At 37.9% G+C, this 27,671-nt stretch overlaps 2 protein-coding genes, 1 long non-coding RNA gene and 1 pseudogene across 5 annotated transcripts in view; 1 reads left to right on the top strand and 3 right to left on the bottom strand.

The window, feature by feature from the left end:
• LOC148958953 (uncharacterized) overlaps positions 1-23,343 on the top strand; it is a 133,942-nt gene extending 110,599 nt beyond the window's left edge. For both annotated transcript variants that reach the window (XR_016144194.1, XR_016144195.1), the window contains one exon: positions 20,886-23,343. This is a non-coding gene — a long non-coding RNA (uncharacterized LOC148958953). The remainder of the gene's footprint in view (positions 1-20,885) is intronic.
• The window catches only part of LOC135693244 (uncharacterized), a 30,769-nt gene extending 7,284 nt beyond the window's left edge, over positions 1-23,485 (bottom strand). Inside the window, exons 1-10 of one of the 2 annotated variants that reach the window (XM_065211659.2) lie at positions 23,342-23,485; positions 16,442-16,701; positions 15,496-15,793; positions 14,250-14,403; positions 13,306-13,713; positions 12,807-12,956; positions 11,736-12,089; positions 11,130-11,352; positions 9,264-9,544; positions 7,668-8,568 (exon numbers count right to left, since the gene is read on the bottom strand). In XM_065211659.2, coding sequence (XP_065067731.2) covers positions 8,267-8,568; positions 9,264-9,544; positions 11,130-11,352; positions 11,736-12,089; positions 12,807-12,956; positions 13,306-13,713; positions 14,250-14,403; positions 15,496-15,793; positions 16,442-16,701; positions 23,342-23,485 — 2,574 coding nt within the window. In that variant the 3' untranslated portion in view covers positions 7,668-8,266. Of the gene's footprint in view, positions 1-7,667; positions 8,569-9,263; positions 9,545-11,129; positions 11,353-11,735; positions 12,090-12,806; positions 12,957-13,305; positions 13,714-14,249; positions 14,404-15,495; positions 15,794-16,441; positions 16,702-23,341 lie in introns of those variants that run through there. The other variant, XM_065211660.2, reaches the window with a different exon arrangement.
• Positions 290-2,294, bottom strand: LOC148958955 (uncharacterized; annotated as a pseudogene).
• On the bottom strand, positions 2,129-3,802 carry LOC148958954 (uncharacterized). The gene has a single exon (XM_089111034.1). It carries the CDS (start codon positions 2,715-2,717, stop codon positions 2,343-2,345), a length of 375 nt encoding a protein of 124 aa, XP_088967160.1. The 5' UTR covers positions 2,718-3,802; the 3' UTR covers positions 2,129-2,342.
• Positions 23,486-27,671: the final 4,186 nt, after the last annotated feature.

The following is a 27,671-nucleotide window of genomic DNA, read 5'->3' as shown; positions in this document are numbered from 1 at the left end:
CCTTAATCCACTTAGCTGTTGCCTTGAAAACACTAGCATTGTCAGACACTATTGTTTCTGGCCTAGTCTTCCGAGTGATGAATGCATTTAGCTTCTGTTGAAATTCCTCGGTGGTCTGTGACTTTGTCAACTCAAGATGAACACCAGGCATCACGGCGCATGTGAAAATGATAACGTACACCTTTGTCTCTTCATTCTTATCGTTTCCTTTGCATCTCATCGGACCAGCAAAATCAATTCCAGTTCGCTGGAAAGGCAGACTTTCTGTTGTACGAAATTTTGGCATAGGTGCAGTTTCTTGATTTCCTAAAGTTTTGGCTGAAAACACTTTGCAAACATGGCAATCTCTGATCAATTTCTTTACTTGAGATCTCATTTTTGGAATCCACCATGTTTCTCCCATGTGCATCACTTTCTCATGTGTATGTCTAATCAGTTTGTCTACGAATAAACTTTCCTGAAGGTGCATTGGATTGTATCCTTGAACTCTTCCTTGACAATATAATATTCCCGTTTGATCATCTCGATGAATAATTTCCAGACAGGTATTTCTTTCATTTCTATGATACTTCTCTGGGCTCTTTTCACCCATAAATCCCTTGCTCTTGTTATTTCTTCAGTTGTTAATGGTCCCTTTGTTAATTTCTCCTTTCTCAATTTTGTTGAGCAATTCTTGATGAATCTCAAACACCAAGCTGTGGTCCTCAGAACTGTCCAATATCGTTTACGCTTTAACAGTTCGTCCCATTCATCATTTTCTGTTTCTTTGGTGTATAGAATTATTTCCTTAATTGGCCTTTCTTCCTCCAAAGTTTTTGAATCACTTTTTAATTCTGGCTGTACCGGCCATTCCTTTTCATTTACTAGCCAGTCTGGTCCTTCAAACCATTTTCCATTCACCATTTTATCAATATTTGCTCCCCTACTTTCTAAGTCAGCAAGATTTTCAGCTGAAGGGCAAAATTTCCACTTTATGTTTACTTCTCGTTTTATTTCAACAATTCTCTTCACTCTGTTTGCAACAAATGTTTTCCAGGGTTTTCTGGGGTTGCTTATCCAAAACAAAGCAACCATGCTATCCATCCAAATTGTAACTGATGAAATAGGCAGCTTTCCCAAAGCTTTACAAACATTCCGGGCCATATTTGCTGCCATTTGACCTCGAACTAGTTCAAGCCTTGGCACTGAAACAAGTAAACCTTTCACTGTATCACTTCCTTGTTCTTTTATTGCTATTGTTACTGATGAGCACGCTTTGTCACTTGCGTCTGCAAAGATGTGTAGCTGTACAGCTTTGACTTTCTTTACCTCCTTTATTAAACTTCTTGGGATCTTAATTTCTCTCAGTTGTCTCAACCACTTCAGATAATCTTTCACAAGAGGCTTTGAAACTTCATTGTTCCAACCCTTTCCTTCATCGCAGGCTTCTCTGAATATTCGCTTTCCTTCTACTACAGTAGGTGAAATGATACCGAGTGGGTCATATACCCTTGCTAACTGACTTAGTATGGCGTTCTTGGTAATTGGGCCATCACCCACAATTTTATTAATGGGAATTGTAAGAGTGGCTTCTTTCTTGTCCCATATGTGTCCCAAAATTCTTGATGGGTTGGTCATATCTTCACTTTCTAAGCTTTGGACTCCCATTTATGAATTGGGAACTTTCCATCATCTAGTATAAAGGTAGCTTGTGTCTTGAATGTTTCTAGTTCCTCAATCTCTGCTCCAGTACACATCAGATTGTCAATATAAGTATTTGATCTAAGCTGTTCTAGTGTATTCCCAAACTCTGGCTTCTCAAATTGCTCATAGTGGTGTTGGGGTGTCCCCCCGAGCATGAAAGGACTGGCTTCCCCACCAAAGGGGATTCTCATAAAGCGTAAGTGTTCTTCTTTTCCTTTAATTGTGAACAAAAATCGAAATGCATCTCTATCTTCTTTCTTTTATGCCAATTTGCAGAAATGCCTTTTTCAGCTCACTCAATAAGAGATAAGGTGCCATTCTGGCCCTCACCATAATGTCCCAGATATTTGGCTGCAATGCTTGGCCTGTATACATCACCTCATTAATACTATTCATCAATGGGGTCGGACGTGCAATCGCGTCAAACACCATTCTGCATTTTGTTGTGCTAGCGTTCTCTCTTACAAAAGGTTTGTGGGGCATGTAAAATACCTTGGACCCTGAAGGTTCAGATTGGACCTTTTCAATCACCCCGTCTCTCAGTTGGCTTTCTACTATTTCCATATAATCTGCTTGAGCTTTTCATTGCCTCTCATTTTTCGCTCCACATTCTGCAACCGTTTTCGACTTTGTGTTTCATTTGTTTCTGTCAGTTGTATTCACGGTATCCAAGGTACGTTTGCATTATATCTCCCATCATCTTGTCTGGTTATATTCTCTTCAAATTCCCTCATAACATCCAGCTGGTCATTCTCTACCCTATCTTCAACTCCTAGCACATCTAGGCTGTATAATCTTTCATAATCATTTCGCTCTATTTTCTCCCCCTCTGCCTTACTGACTACCTCTGATAATTTGTCTACAATTACCTCCACCCGACATGCCACTAACTTCATTTCTTTCAGGTCTACACTCTCAATTAACTCATCTCCCTGTTCAGTATAATAATTCAATTTCGCAATCTCCTTTTCGATCTCACTTTCAAACTCATTTCTCACTTCTCCTGTGTTATCTAGTTGGCTTCTGGTAGCCATTATATTCTTTGTTTTCTTACGAATCAATTTTCTTTCCTGGTTATCACTGTCCTGGCAGGGTCGCCACTGTTTTCGGAATCTGACTGCGATTTTCTCACTCACGAAATCTCACGTCCGCCATTTTCCTTTTTCGCATGCGGCAAGTGTGGTTCGATACTCGAACCCAGTCCCCTAAGACTCCCTTATCGAGCCCAGTCTCTTAAAACGTTCTAAATCTAAATAAACGTCCATTAAATGTCCAAATAACTAAGCGTCCAACTAAATATGATTAATAACCGTAAAGTAGTGCCAAGTTTCTTCAGCGGAGAAGTCTTGTTAGATCCACGCTGGAGGCCGCCTAAAAAATTATTGAAATGGCCATTGTGAAAATTCAATTCTTAACTTTAAGATAAAGAATGAAGAAGATGAATAGAGCAAAATTTTGGCTTCCTTTTTCTCTACGGACTATCAAAAAAACTTTCTACTGAATCATGGCAAAGGATGTTACTTTCGTATAACTCTTTACTCCATCTGCTAATGATATATATAAAATATCTTGTGCTGAAATACCTAAATTATAACGTAAGAATGGACGAAGTAAGTTCATTTTTTGTGAAGCCCAATCTCCAGTGAGAAAAAATCAGCGAAATACGCAAAGAATTTCTCTGCGAATGGCCTAAATACTGTTTTTCTTCCAGCAATGGTTTTGCATGTTTTCCTGTTGTCTTCCCCGTTGCATTTGTCCTTATCTTTCAATGGATATAAACAAGGCTTGTTAGATTTGTATTATTCAATTACTGATAACAACACGGCATGCGATCGCAGAAGCAAATACAACAGAATTTTAATAATAAGTCACAGCCTGAACCATTCGTGGAATGAGGAACTGCATTAATAATTTAACGTTGATTGGCTGGATGATACTGAAGATAGATTTCCCAAAGAAATTCAATCATATTTTATGCACACTCAGCACAACTTTTGTTGCGAACAGACCAATAAGCTGTGCTCACTGCCGAATGCGGAACTGATTTGCCAACTGCCAAAACTTTTATTCTGTTTACGAAGGAATTCTTTTTCAGATAAATACGAGGGTATAGTTTCATTTCTACAAGAATGAATTTCGCAGCAAATTCACTAGACTGCGAATTTGGTGCGAAAATTTCTCTTGATTTCCACCAGACAAAACTTCTAGGCACCCGATTTCGAAAATGCAGGCATGGAGGTTACCTTATCAAAGACCAAGCGAATTTAAAGTCCTCTGATTGGTTATCAGCTGTAGCGAAGAAATCAAAAATCAAAACTGCGCATGCCTGTGTTGATTCATTCCAAACTACGGATTGTTGAATTCAGCCTTTACACATGCAATTACTGGAATTATTTCTTGTTCTAAAACCCATATCCTTTAAATCTTTTTCTTATAATATTTTTTTCCTTATTTGCAAGAAATTTTGGACAAAGCTGAAGACGTTGTCGAATTTAATGTTAGCACATTGACTAAAACCAGAAATCACGACAGAAATATGATATAAATAAAACCCGAAATCACGACATTTCTAAAAACCTGGGTACACGGTTAAAGTATTCCACAGAAAAACACTTAAAACGCGAGCAGCATTCACATTCCCAAAATATGGCACGGCTTTTAGAAGCAAAAATAGCTGAAAGGAGCGTCAGTCTGTATAACTGTAAGTGTGCCTAATTCATTCATCCTATCTACATGGCCTTAGGGCGTTGGCTGGCATTGTTGCTAAAATAACCTTTTCAAATATTGCGGCTTGCTATATACATAAACGGGCTAAAAAACTTGTAAATTTTGACATCTAGCGAATAAGCTTAATTTTTCAAGCCTTCACAATTTCAGATGTCATCTTTTGAAACTATTTTACTACTTTCAATTCCAATTTTCTGCAAAATATTCTAAAAATTTTTTTTATGATTAAGATATTTACTAATGATTTACATGCAATTTCTACTGTTTTAAATTTGGTTTTAATAGGTGTAATATTTTGAGTGAGAGGGGAGTTCAAGAATACCAACGAAACACGTACAAATGAGTAGTTCAGTGCATCTAGATAAGTTCTTGGTTACTTTACATAAAATGTCTTTTAAATGCCTATAAAAACAGATGCTTTCAAACAAACGGTGGATTCCCAGCCATTTGATTAAGAGCAAAGACCATTGTCCTTGAAAACCACTGCTTGTTTTTCTTTGCTTGTTTTTTTTGATAATGACACTGATGTTTTGCTTTATTACGTCATCATGCGAATGATTGTCCTCCATCTGCTGTTCAGGGAGCGATCCTTCTCTGCTATCCCTATGAAGATTCTCTTTCTCTGGCTCAGGGACGACCATAGGAGATTTTTTCATATGTGTCAGACGAAAAGCTTTAGTATACTCAAATGCTGGGTTTTTTCAAAGCCATTTCAAATTTTTGTGCCACCAAAATATTGTTTGTTTGCTTTTAGTGATCAACAATCTACCTTTCGTGGAATGGGGATCTGAATGCCCTTGTTAATGTATGTATTAAGTAGGTTATGAAGATGTTGATCTCGTGAACAAAACCGAATGTATCCTGGCCATTCATTTATGACAATTTTAATTGGGATAGCCGAATCAAAACATCATGTCCCCTGACTATAAGACCCTGCTTAATTGCTAGGGGTCCAAAAAAAATTTTTAAGACAATTTTTTCAACTATTCGATTAAAAATGTTCCAAAGGCTACATTAAAAGGCTTTAAACATAAGTTTCAATGTAGCAAAAATACATTTTTTGTTTGTATTTGTTTCTACCTAGCATCCGAAGGTAGTTTTTAGGACACTGAGAAGCTTATGCTTATCGAGCAGTGTCCTGGACCTTCCTTTCGATGTGACCACACCTCGTGATTCCTATCCTGGAATTACAGAGAGCTGGCGACTCTCCTCACTCTGGGTGAAAGTTTTGTCATGCCAGGGGCTCGAACCACGGACCCTTGGGTCTGTAGTCAGCGCCTCTAACAACTGAGCCTTCCTCGCACCCTAAAAAATACATGCAAAGTTCCAAAGACTTTATAAGAGCTCAATAGGGTTTTATCCATAGTATAACAACCATAATAAATTTTTTAAGCGCTGGTTTACATAATATATCCTAATATATCATTCTTGCATAAATAAAGCTCGTTGACATGATCTTCTAATGGACTAATGCTGGTAAGCATGATGTTCTAATGGACTAAGGCTCGTTCACGTGATCTTCTCTAATGGACTAAGGCTCGTTGACGCGAGCTTCTAATGGGCTAAGTCTGGTTGACATGATCTTCTTCGTACAGTCTAACACTCATTGACATGATCTTCTAATGGATTAATGGCTCGTTGAGGCTATCTTCCCGTTGATTAAGGCTCGTTGACATGATCTTCCTCTAACTGTCCAAGGACTATGACATGGTCTTCAAATGGACTAAGGCTAATAGAAACGACATTCTTCTAATGGACTAAGGCTTGTTGTCATGATCTTCTTCTTATACTCTAAGGCTGATAGACACGACGTTCTTCTAATGGACTAAGGCTGGTCGACATGATCTTCCACTTGCAAAGAGTATACCTTTTCTTTGGATTTAGGTTTAAAGAAAGGTAACCAGCCCGGATAAAATTTTATGGAAGCTGCCTTAATGATTCAGATAGTATCTTTTGTTCACAAGCCCTGACTTCGTCGTCGTCGTCGTCGTCGACTGAGAGTCGTCGAAGCAAATTCATTTTTTGTGAAGATCGAATGGGCTCGAGATCTCTCTAACACTGCCTTTCATTCAGCAATGGGTTTGCATGATTTCCTGTTTGTGGTTTTTCTTACCTTTCAATGGCTTTGCTCCATTTCAATTAATCAATCATTGATAACAACATGACATGCGATCGCAAAAACAAATGCAACAGAATTATAAATGATAAGTCTCAGCACGAACAACTTGCGGAATCGTAAAATACAATGCCTTCCAAAAATCTTGGTGCACTATAGTCAGTTTTCAAAAGCAGATTCAGCCATCCCCCTCCCCTTTTTAACAATATTTGTTTATTACAAAATGACGTAGGGGGTTAGGAAGCACGTTTTTCCTGCGACTTGTATGATATTTCTTGTATGATATTGTATGATGTTTTCAAGGGAAGGGGTGCGGAAATGGGGGAAATTTGGAATAATAATTGAAAAGTTTGGAAAAATGAAGCCTATTGCTGGATGTTTCAAGTACTTTTGGCAATAATTGTACATTAAAGATTCTACGTTCATTGGCTAGATGGCAATAATGATAGGTTTCCTAGAGAAATGCAATCATACTTTATGCACCCTCAGCACAACTTTTATTGCAAACAGACCAATGAACTTTGCTCACTGCCGAATGTGGAACTGATTTGCCAACTGCTTCTTTATAAGAATATTCCCTTGTTTTGATCCTTAACTTAACTTTACAAACAAAAGATAACTACTGCTCACTTTTAGGTGCAGTTCTGCACTGCATGCCGATGAGAACATGATGCTTACCCTTTCCAATTGTTGCTGAGCGATGCTTCATAGATACGGACTTTCCTTCAAAACCACAATTAAACATTGTTTTACTTTGTTTAGAAATGGATCGCCTATTCTGGGGTATCACTCATTCTCAGTAAAATTGGCGAGTTTTCTTTAAAGGCATTTGACACTGGTGAAAGGGGCTTACAGCCACTCGCGGTTGATCTATCAAATTGCGCGCAGAGAAAAGCACGTGAACAGTTTCCGCCTTTCTGCAGATCGGCGAAATCTTAGAGCAGCGCATAGTAATTTCATGTGAGCAGTTTCCAATTTCTTTCATGCGCGCGTGCTCTGATGAATATGATGACCTAAGGTATTTTTGGATTTGCTGTTCTTATGCATGACAAATGCCTTAAACAGCTATTAGTAGCTGCGACCTGTTATTATTTTATTTATAAAGATGGAAGGACAGAATATCATAAAGAAACTAGCAATGCAATGTTAATATTTATGACTTAATAAGCAAGCAAACAATGTATTAAAACTTAGTCAAGAAAAAATTGGAAATCCAAAATCCAAAAATTGGAAACAATATCTAAAATTAAAACGATATTTAGATATTTCAAAACGAGGTTTGGATTAAAATATTTGAGACCTTTTCACCTAACACAAGGTATTTTTAAGCTTATCAATGACTTTTTTACAGCAGATCAGCTTCACTCGTATTACTATAGCCAATTGATGAAGTAAAAGCAAATATATCTCCATAATTTCAGTTTGATTGGTCTCAAAACTAGCCAAAGTCGATAGGATCTGAGGATATTTTGCACTTTTGCCAAGCTTTCTCAACCCTTCCTAAATTCAACGCAATCGAAACGCCAAACAAATTACAAAAAATACTCCTGGAGACGTTGGGAGCAAAATAACGTAGCTCCATGGACAAGCGACTATTCAGCTAAAAACATACACCAAAAAGAGTAAAAAATAATCTCCAGTGCGTCTAGATGACCTCGTAGACACGCTACATACAATGTTCTTCAAAAGCCTATCTAGAAACAATGTTCGCAATCAAACGCTGGATTACCAACCATTTGATTAAGAGCAAAAAGCGTTGTCCTTGAAAAACTCTGCTTGTTGTTCTTTGCTGATGACACCGATGTTTTGCATTTCTGCGTCATCATACAAATGACCGTCATCTTTGTGCTGCTCAGGGGGCAAATCCTCTTGGCTACCTGCATAACGATTGTCTTTCTCTGGCTTAGGGGCGACCTTGGCAGACTTTTTCATATGTGCGACCTTGAACGCAAGCCCAGCGACAACCGCGACCAGTACAGCAACAGCAACACCCATGCCAACGAAAGCTGTCGTTTTATCTTCATGCCCTTTTTGTGCTTTGTCTGGAAAAGAGAGAAAGAATCATCGACGTGCTGTAATTTTACACGAAAATTGCCTGTTGTTAAGTGTTCGATGATGTTTAGATAAAACTTTTCTGGCTTTTGTATGAAGAACAGGACGATTCAAATCTGCAACTGTCACACTAAATGCAACATTTGAGGTAACTGCCAATTATGATTGAACTATTAATTAAACACAGGCTACCAACATTCTTCAGTCCTGTGGCTATGGGTGTGGCTTCTAGATGTTGCCATGCTGCCATGAATTCACTCTAAACATATCCTTTATTTTTCCATGTGTAACTGAAGATATAATTTAGCAGAATGACATATGAATGAAATTAGAATTTACAAAAAAGGAAAACGAAAAACAATCTGATATCTAAATACGTCACAGCCACGAAGTGAAACGAATGCATAAGACATGCGACGAGAAAATTAATTCTAGATCCAACGAAGCAAAAATAAGTACATAGTCGAGAATCAAGTTGGCTGGGGAAGTACAAGCTAATATGCCACGTCTTCAAAATTCAATGATAGACGAATCGTTCACTTGTTTTTGGAGTTTGTTTAACAAGGATGTTCTTTTCTGCACTGTAAGCCATTAACTTCAAGAGACTTCAAATCAGACAACAAAGCATTCAGGATTTAGGCATGCGTTACTTTTTGGTATGGGAATATGTCCACTTGATGCTTACCTTGGCTGCTACCAGCAGCTCTGCGAACCTCCCTCTCTACCATGTAAAATTTTGAAGGAGGATCGTTTGAGACACCGCTCAGGTCTCGCTTTCCTCTGAAAATGTTATTGCCAGTGCACCCGTATCGGCAGCGATAATCCGTTGACGTGGAATGGCACAGGAAAACGAGGCAGTGGAAATATACAGATGTGCTGTTATTTAGAAATTTGAACGACTGAATACTAAAGCGTTGACGGTGGTTTTGCGTCTTGTGAAACTGGACAGTGTTGTCGTTAGGGCATCTAGAATGCAAAAGTAATGAAGGTTATCGGTATTTATATGAAAGGACTAAAGGATACTTGATTACCGTATTTGTAATGGAAGCACTAGATTTGGAGAGGAACCCTTGACAGTGGTCCACCAGACACAGAATAAACATCAACTTCTCTAAAACATTTGTTTTTGCTGGCATGTAATATGCAGTGCATGTGCAAAGAGAGAGTGCAAAGAGAGAGTGCAAACGTTTAATAGATGCTTTAAGTCAGGAAAACCGCAATATTTTAAAAGAAGTAAGACAGAGGTTAAATGGAACTTAATGATAAAAGTTTTTTTAGAGAAATGCAAAAGGAGAGGAAAACAAAAACAAACAGCAAAAGCAAAAGCTTACAGTCGAGGAAAACATTACCCACCTAGCCACATCTTTAATTATTGCTATAGTGGTACAACCAACCCTTAGATTATTGTTGCCAATTTTGTTGGTTTTAGAGACGCTACAGAAGGGGAAACATACGACATTTCTTGCATAGCAGTGACCTGGACATTGGACATCTATTGTTTTAATTGAGACGTTCCTCGAAACGCGTAAACTTTACTTTCTTTTCATGTGCCAGAATTTAGTCACTTTCAACATGAAAAACCAAAAAACATATTACAACAAAAGGGTCATTGTTCCAATGTCCTTGAAGATGTCGGCCACCCCTGCGCCTCAACCGTTACGGCGTATCATGGTGTAATTTAGGTACAGTGGGTACCAGACTCACTTTGTATAATGTAATATAGAGCAAGTCTGCAGGGCCGTCGCTAATCACTTTCACTAAGGGGGTGCCAGTCACAAAGATAGGGTGTGGCCTAAGGTATTTCAATTTTTGGGTGTGATATTTTGACGCAATTGATTTCGTTTATCAAAGAGTATGTTCTCGTTAGTCAATCATCGCTTCAATTTTCGAGTGACTGTGGGTACTTAGTTGGCATGAGTACATCTTACTAATAAGACCGCCAAGAGGTTTCGAAAGCCTTGAAAGAAACCCGAAAGAAGAGGCCCCTGCGAGTGCGGCCCTTTCGAAAGCCCAGAAATTTTTTGCGACTACGCCCTTTAGGTTGTCTTAAAATGCATTTCAGAATATTTCTTGCAGTCATTTCTTGCAATCGTTTAAAACTTTTAACTATTTTTAGGCATACTTCTTCTACGTTTCATTGATTTCATTCTTAAAATGGAGTTCATTACTACTTGAGGCCCCATCAACCTCAAGGCCCTGAGACACTTTGCCCCCTTGCTCTCCTCGGCAGCGCCAGTGGCTTCCAGTCGCCCTGGATATTGGACATTAGATTCTAGACTCCGGCTGCCGACAGGGAATCATTTGAAATTTTTGGTGGACATTTGCCCCTCCGTGACACCCATAGCGCCATCTGTACCTATTTTGAATTGCTGAGGGTTTTTGGATTTTTTTGGTCTTATCCTCATCTTATCCAAACTTTTTGCTAAAGAAAATTATCTAGAAAATTTGCCGACAAGAATTTTCTAGGGGGGGGGGGGGGGTGCCGCACCCCCCGCACCCCCCGCTAGCGACGGCCCTGCAAGTCTGGAACCCAGGGTACAATATATGCTACCTGTTGTTGATGAAGACGTATTTCATGTAGTGGTTCCTATCCATAGTTGGCGTGGAAAAGCATTGATCGATGAGTATGACTGTGTTGTTGTCAGAATTACTCGAGTAGACTTCAAAGTGCATCCAGTCTCTCAGCTGAACACTCACAGGGTAATGGGAATGCATCGTCGAATAAGTACGGTCAGTGTACATGACAAAATTGAAACTGAAGTTTCCATATCCAGCTAGGAAGAGATCAGAGTTTGTCTGAGAAAAATAAAAACAGTTATTCTGAGCAATGATAGATAAATTCAATATGACCCCAAGGTACAAGATGTTTGCAATGCAACTAAATTGAACCTAATTGCGTCAGTAAGAAAAGACATGAGATGTATATCATCCGATGTTTCAACATTGTTAATATTCTTACATCTTAATCTTGATCAAAAGCTCAGTTCCTGAAAGAAAATGTATCCTTAAAAATGTAACCATAAAAAGCTTGAAAGTTCCACAAAATACACTCTCAATATGCTAGATACATTGCTGCAGTAGGGGGAAAGTACAATGCTACATAGAGAAACGAATATCTGGAGTCGGATATTTGATCGAATTCTGAAATCAATCTTACCTTCAGATCCAGTGACATTGGATATGGGTAAATACCTGTATGAGGATACATAGGCATTTTTCTCAAAATAGCAAGTAAATTTCACTCTCTGGTCAGGATCCCTTATTATTATACCAGAGATAGCTTTAGGTTTGAAAATGACTTCATTCTCGTACACAATGTAACTCGACGTCTCACTTCTAGTTGACCCACATGCGCCTGGTACACTACCAAGTATGATGTTGTAGCTGCTAATGGATGCTGAACATGAGGTATCTCGCAATGTTATGCTTGAAAACAGGGATGTATCGTAGAAGGCTCGATCAAAGTCGATCCTCATATAGTTTTGAGTGCAGGACACGACGGAGCTTTTGTCTAGTAATAAGAGAAAAAATTTCTATGTTAGTGCCATTTTTCTCTTTCGGCCGAAGGTCGCCTACAACTTATTACAAGAGGTAAACCATTCTTATTTTTCTGACCAGTGCATTCTGATTAATGTTGACCTGGAGAATTCGAAAATATATGCTGCAAAGCTTAATTTTGCATTTTTCACACTTAATTTGCATGATTTTAAGATGGCCAATCTCTAGCTAAAGCTACAAAAGGGAGCGGGAGTGGTTTTGAGGACTTGGAGGGCTGTTGAGAAAAGGGCAACAAAAAGGGGTTTTAGATCAGGATTTATGTTTGTACCCTTGTTCCCTTGGGGTTGGTGGAAAGGCTGTTACATAGGATGTTAGAAGTAATAAGTGGTAATGAATAAAGGAAAACGGATGGCATGTTTTAGGAGAAAGTTACATCTGGACATTATTACAAGAAAAAATGGACATTTGAAAACAAATTATTAATCATGATTATTCCATACAACATTGCAAAAATGATATAATGCTCACGCCACCTCTGCGGTATTAGTCTGCGATATTAGTCTGCGATATTGGCCTGCGATAATAGACTGCGATAATAGACTGCGATAAAGGACTACGATAACAGACTGCGATAAATGACTTATGAATAGACCTTAATGTTTGAAAGGTTCAACAGAGATCACACTTTTGATCATCGCAATTAAAAAAACTTTGAATGTTTCAAGATCACCTTTAATTCCACAATATCTCGAGTTGCACATTGGAACACTATCCAGCCAGTACACATGGAAAGTGCCGCAATTCCTGATCATGATTGACTTTGTGGAGGAGCAAGAACAGGAATAATGTGGAGAAAAGCAAACATATCTGGCAACAACACCTGAAAAAAGAGAAGAAAGGTAACATGGAATTAAAGGTTTCCCTGGAAAAAATTTTATGACCCCTTCCCACGAATATTTCTCCGCCCTAATAAGTTAAACTTAGAGACATCATTGTAGTCAATAATTGATAACACACCCAGTAGTGAATGAAAAAACCAATGTAAACGAATAATTTACAAAGATGTCGTAGAAGAAAGTGAGAATATCAACATTTCGACAAAATTTCTCTCAAATTTTTTTCTCTGGCTTGATATTTTATGGTAATCGCGACAAAATTTGAAAAGGAGCTTTAATTATGGCGTTCTTCAGATACTTCTTTTAAGGCATTCAACGGCTGGATCTACCTACCATCAGATACTGAGGGCAATGCTCCATTTTGAATCCATCCTTGATAATACGAACCACATCTGTATACAGAGCCACCAAGATTTTTTGGACAAGAATTCATCATTCTGTTGCCTGCATTACCCATGAACCGATACCAGCCAAATAGTTCTTTGTCACATCGATACGAACTCCAGTCGCTGAAAGTCGCAGCACGGTCATTATTTGATAGCACCTGGTAATATTTGCACCCATCTAAGGCTTGGATGCGAGAGGTAGTCTGGGGCATAGCGGACTGCCACGCGGAATATGCTGGGGTTGCAGAAGTTTGGAATGTCACAGAAGTGCTAGGTTGAACAGATGTTGTTGCAACAGCTGAAGTGTTGTTAACAGAGCAGTCTGTCGTCGTGTCATTGCCATACATGGTGGTTTCTGAAAATAAGCAAACAAATTTATGGTAAAGATTTTGCTCTTGCTACAAATGAAACACAATGCCCCCTATTCTTGGCTCTTCGTCATAAAGATTTCGGTGGTGCAGCCCTTATCATGCAATATTTGACATGGTTTTCGATAATAATTCTTGTTATCAAGAGCTCTTTTACGGTTATCAAAAGTCAATTAGACATTTATACTAAACTTTATCTTATAAACTTAAGAATCTGATAATCATGTTTCTCATCAAAGTATTCCTTATTTATCCTTCTAGAATTTGAGGATAAAGTAATGTTTGCGAATTCAAAGATGTCCGCATCAAAATAAATAGCTGCATGTAAAAAACTCAGGGACAATATTCTGAGTCCTGTATGGGAAAGGCTCGATTTTTACTTGAAAAGTTTCACATGAATTTATACAGACTAGTCAAGTGGCAGTAGTAGCATAGACTCGATAGTTTAACTTTAAATTTTCAATGGCTTGCTTGATTTCTGCTGACTGACTTGTTTGTTGTTCCTATATGATGTTGTTCCTACCCCGGGTAGTGTAAACGTACACCATAAATTGCAATGGAATGCTGCTTTGTCGCTCGTATTGACTAGATCCGTAGCTGTATGCAAAATCCTCCACCATTATAGCCAACGCGAACCAGCCATGGAACCAGAATGATGAAATTGACAGCGTGCAGTTCTGCTTGGAAAAAAGAAATTTTTTCAATGAGAAAAAACGGCTTGGAAGGTCATTAGTAATACTTAGATGAGAAATTAACTTGAGAATCGTAGGTTGATTATCGGATAAATAAAAGAATGATCTATGTTAACAGAGACCTTTCAGAAGTTTATCATAACCCTTGTACTAATATAGGTTCCAGTAGTACTGACAGAAGGACGCATATAAAATTAAAAAATTATCCCCTGTGTGTTGTGGTGTGTAACGTTTATCTGACACCATGCCAATATATTAAAAAATACTGTTAAAATTCGAACTCATTATAACAGCCTGATAATTTTTGCCGTAGTTCGATTTTTTATTTTTTTATTTTTTTAGCCTGTTCGAAATGTTGTTCTTATTTCAACTTTCAATTTTCTATATTCAAATCCTTATAATAATTCAAACCCGCTATGCACCTGTTGATTCTCCAAGATGTACGCAATGAAGACAACCAAGTTTGTAAAGGCCTCGGTGTCGAGCTCAATCCAAAACATAACAAAATGGTTTATAGGTCAAACGCTACATCATGTTTGGGTGTGATAAGCAGACTTGAATTCACGTTTTTCTTTCATAAGAAAGTTTTTCTCAGCCCAGCCCTCGGGCTTTCTTAGCTATATCCTAATTTCAGCACTTAAACTTTCTTAACACTTTCTTAACGTAAAATTGGAAAGTTTTACGTTACTAAGCATGCGCAGAGAAGGAGAAGATGCTATAGATATGCTATATTTCTCAAAAACCTTCAACGTCATACTGTATTCGTCGTTTCTTCTTCAGCACATTACTGTATTGTTAAAATATTTCACTCTTACACCACAATTTCCTTCGAGACTTTGAATATCTAAATTTTTAACTTTCTTTATCTAAATTTAGGTTTAAAAGATCCAGCCCTGAACTTTCTTATTTTTTGAAGAACCAAGCACTTTCTTATAAAATACATACTTATAAAAAAACGTGTATAACAGTACTGTAAATCGTTTTTGAGACCACTAACTAATAATTTTGCATGATGTTAGTTGTTAGTGGAACGGTTGATAAGCTGATAAACCTTGACATGTAATAAATGTTACAAACCGTATGTAAAGTAGAGTAAGGTATACGGGAATGGTATACACCTCCACCTTCAGTGGAATTGGCAGCATATCGGCATCGAACCATGTCTCCATCGGGATCAGATACGGGTAACATGTAGCTCATATTGGAGTATCTGTAATGCTGTATCATGGGAAGGAAATCGACCTGAGGTGGTGTATTGACCTTGTTAGAATTGCTTAAATAGGATCCGCGTTTCTTTAAGGAAATGACAGTTTCAAAGCTCCATGACGAACCTGGATCTAAAACCAACCAGAGCACCCAGCAGCAAGATGAAGATCTAGTGTGAAGATAATGAGTTTTTATCAGTTTCTCAAAAACATACGTGTACCGCTTTAGTCTTGTTTTCATACAAATAATGTAACATGACGAATGTTTAAATATTTATGTCCGATATCAGCGCAATATGCAACAATATTTCATTAATTAATGTTTGGCGCTGTACTGAATCATGGTTATATCCATCCATATTTCATCGTGTAGTCATCATTTATCCGTAACCATGCCAAGATAAGGGAGTGGTCATTAAGTATGTGCAATGCCAGGGCAGAGGGTATTTTAGAGGGGTACAGGATTTTCCTGGAACTGTAAGATGGGGGTACGAAGTAAACATTAAAGTGTTTTAGAAAAAAATTCTTTATAGTGTTATCCTAATAACCTCAGCCGCAGAATAGCACATACTTAATAACCACTCCCTAAAGCCTTGCTTGTAAACTGTACTGAATAAGACGTACTGTCTACATCGAATGAATAAATGTTAGCAACGAATGACAAATTACATTATGGAAATCTTGTACACCTTTGGTGACAGAAAATCCGTAGAAATCCTTTTTGTTTTGGTGGAAATCTTGTACGCTATGCGCAAGAATGAACTTCCCATCGATCGAAACAGGTAATAAGCAAGAAGTTACAATGGACTGTCACTTACTGTAATTTGTATGCATAGTTCTTATTCAGGTAGATCGTGCGTGTATTAGATCCGATAGTAAAATCGTATTCGGTGTTGAATCTTTCACAAAAAAATCCAGCAGACATTGATAGCATTAAATGTGGAAAGTTATAGCCATCGAAACCATAGCTTAAGGTGTAGTGCCCGTGTTGGAAGAGCTGGCAGTTCGTTATCGATGCATTTGTGCAGTGGGACTGACCGTCACTCCTCCTCCATGATACTCCATATTTGATGTTAACCTAAAAATTGCCGCAAATTAAACTTTTATTGAATCGAATATCCACGTTAAGATTTATCAGATAAACGTTGGAAATGGTACTTTCAACTTGTCATTTCTTAGTTACAAAGGCACATATCTGATTAAGATCATTATTTGCTTTAAAACAATTGTAAGGACCCTTACCGATCGGATGTAATCTTTTCTCGAACGTCAATATATAAAGAACCGAATAAATGACGTAACCTTTAGGGTCTTGCTTTAATTTGATACTGTTATAGTGTACTTTCTACTTCTGTATGTAAGTCTATATTGCCCTGGCACGCACCTAGTTATATATAGCGTTAACACGATTGCCTATTTCCATGAGCATATGCCCCATTTCAGTCTGAATTGTTTCATATAAGGAAATCTTCTTCTTTCTTTTTGTCAGCCTTTGTGACTGTCTCCTTGGACTCTTTCGGACTCTTAGGATATGGACGGTGTTAGAATTCTTAAGTCACAAACGATGCTTTTAAAAATTTTGAATTTGGGTCGCATGGCCTCAAAGAGCATCATGTAATGCCCCTTAAATGTGCTTAATCAGGTGAATGTACTAGAAATTGCCCACATAAGCAGCATAAAATCAAACATTTTTCTTTATTTGCAATTTCTTTCGTTCACAAATTTGCTTAGTATCCTTTTCTCAAATTTCAAACCAAATTAAAAATCCAATAACAAAAGATACGTTCCAAAATATTGGTATGTTCTTTGTCTTTGGCGGTCATCTCAACAATCTTTCCTTCATTTGATTTACTTTTTATACTCCCAATTTCGTGGGAATGACAAATGTTTTTGAACTGCGATTCTTTTCGCCTGGAGGCTTATTTTCTTTGAGTAAATAGAGAACCGAGCACAATTTGTTGTAAAATTTATATTCTTTTCACCTACCTTCCAAACATTACGTTAAAGAAGGCTACGGAGGACATGGGAACAAATACTGACAGGCACTGACTACAGTTGATTTGTAATTGAAACCAATCATTTGTAGCCATCACATAAGCGATATGACCCAGTTAATAATCACTACAGAGTAAACCGATATAAAAGGGCATAGAAAATGCTGTTTCTTGACTGAGCGATCTGTTTGACTTAAAGGACACGGAATAGGACACTGTCCAGTCATCATAAACAAAAAATCATGCATGTATTAACATCAAAGAAGCGAAGCATCAGTGAAAAGAGCAATAGAATAACAAAATGAAGGAGCACCCGCTGCCCCCATTGTGCACGACCCTTGCATATGAATGCACTTCACGGCCAGTTCAAATCCCAGTACTTTGAATATAAATTCATCTTAGGATTAACCAATAGTAACTTCCATGACCATAGTTCTCACCCTTTTCGAGAAACTAAGAAAATATTTGATGAGGAATAGCAATCAAGAACCAGCCAACACACTTTTATGAATGTAGGCAATCCAAACCAGTCACACAGGAGGATATTTTGCTTCAGCGTTAACGGAATCACAGGATCATTTCTTTATCTCTTGCTGGCCGAACTCCGTCTTCAATAATTTAGCTTAAACGTGAATAAGTCATTAGAAATATTTCGATAGATTTATAAGAATTAAGTTTAAAGCCTGTGCATTCATGACAAACGTCACACTTAAAAGAAAGCTCCTCTATACATTGCCTCGGACTAATATTTTTCGGGTGTCTTTTTTGCGGGTCAAAACTTTTTCCCTAGTGTTTGGTCAAGTCACAGTTTCTTTGCTGACTTAATTGAGTTCCAGGAAATGCAAAAACTTCAATATAGAGAAATTATGAAAAGTCCCTATTTCTCAAAGTTTCAAAATCGATTGGATCACGTTAACATGTAGGCCTATTTTCAACCTTTCTGTGTTAATATTAGTCTTATTGACCCACGCTTGTATCAGGTATTTTGCCAGTCAAAATATTAAATTAAAGAACAACGAAAAATACCCGATAAAACGAAGTAACACCTTTTTCATTGTTATAAACGCTTGTTTTGACCGTTTCCTCGTTAAAACATTTATTGCACGATGCTTGTTGCACCACCTGCATCCATGCATGCGCAACGTACAACTGTGGTACAGTCTTCCTACCAAATTATACGCCTTGAGTTTTCTTTGGCTTTTTGATGAATTTATTCTAGTGTCTCAATAAAGCAAACCAAGTATTTTATGTTTTGGCCATCCACCGAAATTCTGCGTGGTAATACTTTCATGCTAAATTGTTAAAAGATTTTCCATTTCATTTCATGATTCTTCTTTAACGCTAACTTTATCTCTAACCATAGTAAATGCTGTAACACTTTGTTGGTGTTACTGGACATCTTCCAAGACCAATCTAAAAACAGAGAGGCACCTTTTCCATACCTCCGTGCAACATGCGCAGCGAGCTTCTTTTGTCGCGGGGAATAACGGGTAAAACGGCAGGGGACAGGAAAATCGACAGTGTCAGGGTAAAATTGCAGTCAAGCTAGAATCCCTTTAAATCAAATTGGTAAATCAGGGCAAAACATGTAAATTTGCCTATAATTCTAAAAACCTCCCGAAATTAAGACTGAAAGAGAGGAATCTTAGCATGAAGGTCTGTGGCAGTTTTAGGGGATCCAGATGGGCCACGGCCCTAGGCTCCGTGCTGATGGTAAGCTGAGAGGGTCCCGTACATAAGAAAAATAATAAAAATGGTAAAGAACTAGAGCCTCGCAGATGTTCCTTCTATGTTTCTAGCATTTTTTAGTTAAAGCACTACTAAATGGTTTTACCGCTTTTATGTACTTTATCTCGTTTATGGTAAGCAAACATATAATTTAATTTAATTTGAAAATCCCAGTTGAGCCTTCACGATATGTGAGCTAAAAAAATTTGCTACCTGAAAAAATATTTTGGGTTCACGATAATTTTAAAACATTTAGTCAGCATAGTTGTCACAGTTTACATCAAGATGGTTGTACACACGGCTTGAAAATTATGCTAGCTAGAGAACATGACAGCATGAACAGACAATGCGGAGCGTTTAGAAAATTAGGGGGGGTGCCTAAAACAGAATAAACAGGGGCGTTGCTCGTGGTCCGATTCTTAATCATCTACATTTTTGGCAAAACTTTTGGGGTTATAATCCCCTAACCCCCTTGCTTTCGGGAGCTTGCGTAGAAGAGAAGAATTATTCACGTGTGGTTGTACTTGGTTTCTTGGCGTTTATAGGCGTAAATAGTAAGGCTGGACCACGATTTCATAGGTTGTATTGGGTTTTGGGTGCACAGTATCCTAGCAACGCAAGCTTTTAAGCTAACATCAAACCACCTTTGTACAAAATAAAAAAATTCAAGAACTGATCGACATTTTCATTTTTACCTCTATTTCTTTTTAACCGCCATACTCCAAGGTTCTCCTTTTCTTATTTATTAGATAGATAGATAGCTCGATTGTTTGACGAACGAGAGAAAACAAGGAAAGAAATCACCTGGTTGTCTTTAGAAATAACTATAACATCAAAGAATCATACAGCAAGCAAGCAAGCAGAATATCACAAGTCCATTCAGCTTGACATCAATACAGGACATTTACTTCGTTATACCGGAAAGTTCGTTAGTTCTTTATACCGGCAAGTTCGTTATACCCGGGGTTCGTTATATCGGGATTCCACTGTATTTCGCAGAGTTTTTCGAATAAGAGTTAGTCCTTCTTCATAAGAATGTCAATATACGATGTTTCGCATAAGTTTTTAGAATATGAATGTTCTCTAGAGTCTAGATAGTAAGTTCCGTTCAATGAGGTGGTTCCGATATGCCTTACCTATTAAAAATCTAGTATCGCTTTCATTGTTTGCTCATAACAATCTCGAGTGCAATCAAATTGAACCTCCTCATGTATAGTATCCAATTGTCAGCGTTCTCCTCAAACCTGCTATTCGACTATATTTCATTTGAGATGAACTATGCGCAATCTTCTGCTTTCAAGATTGCAACCCTTTTATACCATCCTTTTCAAAGGAGGCGGTTAAATTTTCATTAAATTACTTTGCAATTTAACAATTCCAGCTTTTCTTTCGAAAAAGGTGTAATATAGGCAGGAGACAAAAATATCATATCAAATTTCGAGAGTTTTCTTTCATTTAAAGGCCTCAGTTACATGAACATCAACTCATTTGCTTTCGATCCCTAGAGCAGACTTAATTGATTTGTCTACTGTTTCTGCAGATATGACTGGTACTTCAAGACGTCGAGTGCAGAAGAACACATGGTAAAAGCGGTAACAAGTGAGCTACTTTGATCTTCTTCATACTCATTTGTTAATTTAATAATTAAATACCCTTAGAATCATGCAAGTTTTTTTGTATACACTGAATAAATTGGCAAAATATGCTTTAAGTCTTCGAAACCCAAAAATTGAGCACAGTTAGTGAAAACCACATTTTTAGAGATCGTGTAAAGATAAGGAGAAGAACTGTTGCATTAAACAGTCTTAGCTGATATCTGACAGTATGTCCAGATTCATCTTGACAGAACGATTGAAGAGTCGATCTCGTTCTCTCTTAAGATGGAGTCAAAAGTTGTTTTGTTTGTTTCTTTGAAAAGTGACTTCAGAAACTCGTTGAGATATTTTGACAAATGGAATAGGAAATCTCATATGATGCTCCGGGTAATCTTTAGAGAAAAGCTTGCTCAAGAAAATAGAAACAAATGTTTGCTATACCACGCATAGCCTTAGCTTTGATGTGCTTAAAACATTAAAGGCTAGAGGCAATGTTTGGATTATTTGTCAACTCATTCGACGTTTTGTTGAATTTTCCTCATTATATTACCTATAATGCCTTTGATCTCTAGGCTACCTAGGACAATCGCTGCTTTCCTTTCTGTTTCATATCATAGTCTTTTGTTGTTTTTTGTTGTTTTTCCGTTTGCTGAAACTCAAATTGCTCAAATTCGAAATATTCCATTCAAAGAAGTAAATCTTATTTCCAAGAAAAACAAATGCGGGCCAAGATTCAAGAAGGACACTTTCCTACGTGGCCGAATATTTGCACGCCTAAGTGACCTAATTTGAGTTTGTTTGGACGGTGCCGTGTAGACGCAGCCTTGAACTTTGCTTTAGAAATACGACAATGCACGGCTTTTTTCCTTTGTTATCAGAAATTGTAATACCTATGATGCCTTTGATCTCTAGGCTACCTAGGACAATAGCTGCTTTCCTTTCTGTTTCATATCATAGTCTTTTGTTCTTTTTTGTTGTTTTTCCGTTTGCTGAAACTCAAATTGCTCAAATTCGAAATATTCCATTCAAAGAAGTTAATCTTAGTTCCAAGAAAAACAAATGCGGGCCAAGATTCAAGAAGTACACTTTCCTACGTGGCCGAATATTTGCACGCCTAAGTGACCTAATTTGAGTTTGTTTAGACGGTGCCGTGTAGACGCAGCCTCGAACTTTGCTTTAGAAGTACGACAATGCACGGTTTTTTGCTTTGTTTTCAGAAATCATCATGTCAGTTTTATCATTTATCAGAAAAAGTTCGCTGCTTGCAGAGAAATTGCTTTCCAATATGAGAATATAACAAAATTGACGGCATAAGGTGGCCCATAAGTTTCAATTCAACTGCAAAGAAGTAGACATAAGATGACTCAAACGGCTTCAACAGACAGCTTCATGTAAACACATTGTAAAAGCTGGTAGTATGAAGTTTAGTTGTGATTGCCTTCCTTGCAGTAAAGATGTTAGCAATGAGTCTTTAAGTATTCGGCAATATAACATGGTCTACTTCTTATAGCAGGATCTTACAACCTGGACAGTTTTTTAGCTAGAATTCATCAATACTTTGCTTAAATACCAAATCAGAAAAATGGGCTGCTTGTTGAAACTGCCTTCAACATAGTCAAAAGAAAGACTATGGGTTGACTATGGTTGTTCAGGAAACTGAGCAGCCAGTGAAAAAGTAGCTGCCTGAAAACCAAATACCAAGTGCACTTGTTTCACTTACAGTTGGCGAAGTAGTAGCTCTCATTCACACGAACAAAGCAGCGAGAGGGCTGAATCCAGGACATTGAAGAAGTAATGATTGCTACATTAAAGTAAGGTGTCGGTTGATCACCAGAATTTGCTCTAGCTAAACTGAGTTTTGGGATGTTTTTGAAAAACAGAAAGGAGGGCTTGCAAAAACTTTCTCAAAGAGCGAGCAGTTAAAGGAGGCTCAATTCCCTGCGCCCCCGAGCACCCTATTCTTTTTACCCTTAACTGAGTCTAATCAGCATTGCTAACCGCTTCACTTCATAGCGCGCGACTGATCATTTCTTTAAAGTCTCACCAAACGGACGAACTGCTCATTCCGTTGCTTATCCATTCGTTCTTTTATTCCAACCTCAATTTCACTAATTCACCTGCTCTCATCAGATTTTTGTGTTACATTTGGTTCGGAATGTAATAAAAGTGTTATTGTAACATTTAATATAAATTCAAATACAAACAAATACAAGTTTACGAGAACATATGTAAAATAAAGACAGGTTTTGAAGTCAGACACGGGATTTATTAGAATCGCTGAAAGATATTGTGCAAAGGCGCTGCTCTAACCAAAAGCGATATTTTGCCTCAGAACAACTAGTTACTGCATATTACTTCTTAGATCTTACTTACACAACAAACATAACACAAATGTACAAACCTTGACTAGGCTGGAATATGGGTTCGAAGGGTATGTCATGTTATTTGTTTGGTCAAGGCTCCATGTCATATACCCACCACGAAAGTGGGAGCCTTCTGCTAAGCACAGTGCTAAAAAGAGCGCAAAGTATTGCAAAACCCGCATGACTTCTTGTCTGCTAACGAATGATTTCTTTGAAGCAGACGAAGTCTTTTCTTTCAGAATATTTGGTCATGCGTTAAAGTCGATTATTTCAGTCTTGTTAACGAAAATCTTTTCCTAGAAGGATGAGGAAACATCTGTCACACCTGTCTATTGATGCCTTTGTTCGGGACATAATAGTACAAAACCTGCTCCTGATTTCCATTTGGCAATCAGGTTTGCCATTTCAATTGGCCGTCAAAAAAGTCGCTTTGCCGAATACTGATCGTACATAGAAAACCTACATAGAAAAACCAACATAGAAAAACCAACATAGAAAAACCAACATAGAAAAACCAAAAGGAGCAAAGCAGTTTTTGCAAAATTCAAAATCGTTCATTTGTCCGTCGATCTGCCCTCATTTTTGATAAGAATACTACACATTTTCTCCAGCCTCAGTATTCTTAAAGACTCATTGCTAACAATGAGGCATTGCGCCACGCAAGCATCCTATAATGCATTTTCTGACTGTCTGAAATGGTCTGAAATCAATTTTTGTTAATCCGTAGAAGTTTACTGCCATCGTTTGGACCGTCGCCACGCTCGCAAAGGCCCATTGTTAGCAATGAGTCTTTAGAAATTTTTGTTTTGATTGAGCCTGGATATATTAAAATGGCTGTAAAATGGTTGAAACATACTAAAGATTTTTGATTGACACTGAAACCAAGAACCAATTAAATCCATTAAAAAAAATCGTATGTTATAAAAGTTATAATCACCTGAAGCGACCTGAAATCACCTGAATTCACCTGAAATCATCTAAAATCATCTGGAATCACCTGGAAATCACCTTAAACCATCTACAAATCACCTGAAACCACCTGAAAATCTCCTGACAGTTAGCCGGAATTCCTGATTTCCCCAATCACACCTTAGTTGTGCAGCAATTATTCCAATTGTTCCCATGCAATACATAAGAAGACACCACTTCGAAACAGGGTTGGTATATTGGCTTTTTTTAAGCCAAATTCCACAAATTTAGCTTTTTTCGAACTTGTTTGGCTTCAGAAATTCCTTTTGGCTAAAAGTCACTTTTTGGCTTAATTTTGGCTTTTTTCCACAAGTACAGGCATAAGTACTTATTTCCTACCTTCCTTCTTTTTTCATCATTCTAACAGAAATTGACAATTCAAGCACTTAATGCACATATTTTATTGTGATTTAGACACTTTGTTGAACATCTGTGATTTTATCCACCTTGTCCGATTGCTACGTGGTTTTCGCTTTGTTCTTCATTCCTTCTGCCTGTTGAAGCAGGGTTTAATGACCGAGGTAACCCCACCCCCTTGTTGCAGTCGATTAACCTCGCTTTAAGCTAGGACACCCGATTTTCTAACTTGCAAGAAGGAGAGATCCAGCTTTTGCAAAATGCCTCTCAGCTCTCACAACCTCTGGATTGAAACCAGTGGATTTGGAAAGAATCCGATCCCTAGGGCTGATATTTGGTTACTGTATCATTCATTGAAAGGTACCAAGTGACCAATGGTATTTAGAGCAGTTTCGCTTTTTGAGTGATCCCGGTCATGGCTTTTCGTTAGCCTCGTTTTGATGAAGACTATTTTGACTCATTGTAACCAAAAGAAGCTCGGTATTCAAAATATGATCATTCTAAGGAACTTGCATACTTTTATTTTTGGTAAAACTCGAAAATCACCCAAGTGGGAAATCATCGAAGTATTTGAATGGAACAAAGGCGCACGATAGACTGGAATTATCACACCAGTGAAATTATCAGTCCTTTATGCGAGACAATAGGTTTAATCTCATTCACGAAAACAATGTAGGTGATTTACAGATAGTTTCAGGTGATTTGCAGGGGATTTGCAGGTGGTTTCAGGTGATTTGCAGGTGATTTGCAGGTGATTTCAGGTGATTTCAGGCCGTTTCAGGTGATTTCAGGTGATTTTTACTTTTATAACATACGAGAATTAAATTCAATGTAAAGGTCTACATCCAGAAAAAAAATGGAGAATATTCTCCTCGACAAAGAAAAATTCGAAAAATTGTGTCACGTCGAAAAACAGGATAAACGGTCAAGTTGGAGCATAAACTAAAAAAACACCATTTGGAGATGGTTAGCTGAAAAATTCTAACCACCGGTATTTACGAAAGGATAAGACAATAGGTCAATAAAGTCCACAATCGCATTGCCACCCTATACATAGTCCGAATGTCTTTCTGAGACACTTAGACCCATCTTGTCTTTCTGAAGTTTCGAAACACGTTCTTCAAAAGTGTTCAAACACTGCATTAAGGAATTTTTACGTTGGCCGAGTACATTAAGAGCGAAACATCTTTCATTCAGGGGCGCGTTCAGGGTGTCGCACAGGTCGCACGGAAGACCGTCAGATTTTCAGAATTTAGTTTTAGTCTTCAGACATTGAAATGAGGCAATCATGTTTACTAAAATCTTTTATTTCTCTCCTTACAGATAATACATTTACCTCTCTTTACACAATAAAAACAGGACCGAACCACCCGAATCTTGGTCGATCTCGCACAAAATGCCACGATTTAATTCAATATAGAAGAAATTCAAAGACCATCCTAAACCGTAAACAGTATGATTTTTAGGCATGTCGCCCGTGCCGCACAAATATGCAGGGCTCTTTGTTATGCAAATATTTTACCAAATCTCACCAATCAAAATTCGAGTTTTCACATATTTGTGCGGCACCAAAAGTCTGTAAACACTATGTTAGATTACTGTGCCGCACAACTGCTGGCAAGGGAAGAAAGTTGATGAGGTTGAAAATTGCGAAGGAGAAGAATCCCAATTTTCATTATCCATACGGAAGAGGTGCACAGGAAGTGTACACTTCTGAACCTCAAGATATTTTGTCTCAACTGCGTGTTTGGATTTGCTGGAAAATTTGGAAAACCTTGAAAAAGGGAAAAATGTTTGACTGAACAATTTGAACATTTCAGGGCCCCAGTCCCGTCGCCACCCTCAAAACTACTACAAGGCCTGCAAACCTCGTTGGTAAGGCAACTTCCGCTCCTAAAGATAAGGCGTTCCATCAATCAAAGTGTATCAGTCTTGCTTAGGGGGACAAATCGCAGTTAGGTTAGAAAGTTAACGCTTGCAAGACATGAAAATAATGTTCTAGACCAAAGATCAAGGTGACTTTCTTGAAAAAAGGCGAAATTATTCTGTAGTGACCCTGCCTAGGCCTGCCTATTTTCCATCCTACGCCATACACTCGTTTCTGCCTATCCATCACATTTCACTGAACACGTAAGACATTTCCCAACATTTTTCCAAGGGCCGACAGTAGTGCATTTTACAGGCAACTGCTGAAAATGAGACTTATACATGCGACCTGAAGCTGAGCAAGATTCTTATAATAGCCTTAAAAATTGGATGATTCTGAGCGTGAATATTCTTATAAACAACATTCTTATAAAGAGAGTGTATTCTTCAAAATCTACAAGGCATGCGATAACCCAACAGTAAGCAAGCAATATTTCCCAGTTCATTTCAACGAAAATGGCAGATCAAGAAGTAATAAGTTAAATATAAATACGGTTATAAAAATTTGTCTATTCTTATATGCTCCTGCGAAATAAGGTTAATAATTTTAACGAAAAGCTAAGGTGCTAGATAATGATAGTGTTAAAGAAACTTAGAGGACCATCAATTTAGTGCAAAAAAAATGAATCTCTCAGTCATGTAATATAACAAAGTCCACAAAGAGGCAACTAATTTTTGTTCGCGATTCACACTGTCTGTTTACATTTAAACTTCACTCTTGTAAACGGTCAATGTTCTTCTCATAAAAACAACTTGAAAACACCTTATCAAAATCTGTGATCTCCTCTTGAAAAACCGAAGCAGGCTCTTCGCCTTACCACTAACCTGCGTGCAAACTCGGAAATTTAAAAGAGGAGAGATCGAAGGCATCTTCTATTTTCAATTTTGTCAACAGAGTCTACACGCAGGCTACTTACCACAGAATAGACATAAAAATTGGAGGAGCCTCGGCGAACTCCGATTAGAGTTCTACGAGCCTCCTCGTAGCATCGAGGTCACTGTCGTCCCACCCGCCCTCCCTCTTTATTACTGAGGCCAGTGCAAAACACCCTAATTTATTTAATTAGCAGTACAACACAATCTTGAGTTATTCAGGGTCAGTGACGCAGGCGGCCA

The sequence above is a fragment of the Rhopilema esculentum genome, chromosome 11, assembly GCF_057945365.1.
Source record: "Rhopilema esculentum isolate cy_ngs chromosome 11, ASM5794536v1, whole genome shotgun sequence".
Lineage (NCBI taxonomy): Eukaryota > Metazoa > Cnidaria > Scyphozoa > Rhizostomeae > Rhizostomatidae > Rhopilema > Rhopilema esculentum.
Note: the sequence above shows the minus strand (reverse complement) of the source record. Positions and strands in the feature narration are given on the sequence as shown.

Bases quoted from the DNA above. Each gene is read 5' to 3' on its own strand.
- LOC148958954 (XM_089111034.1), bottom strand. From the start codon at position 2,717: ATGGCTACCAGAAGCCAACTAGATAACACAGGAGAAGTGAGAAATGAG.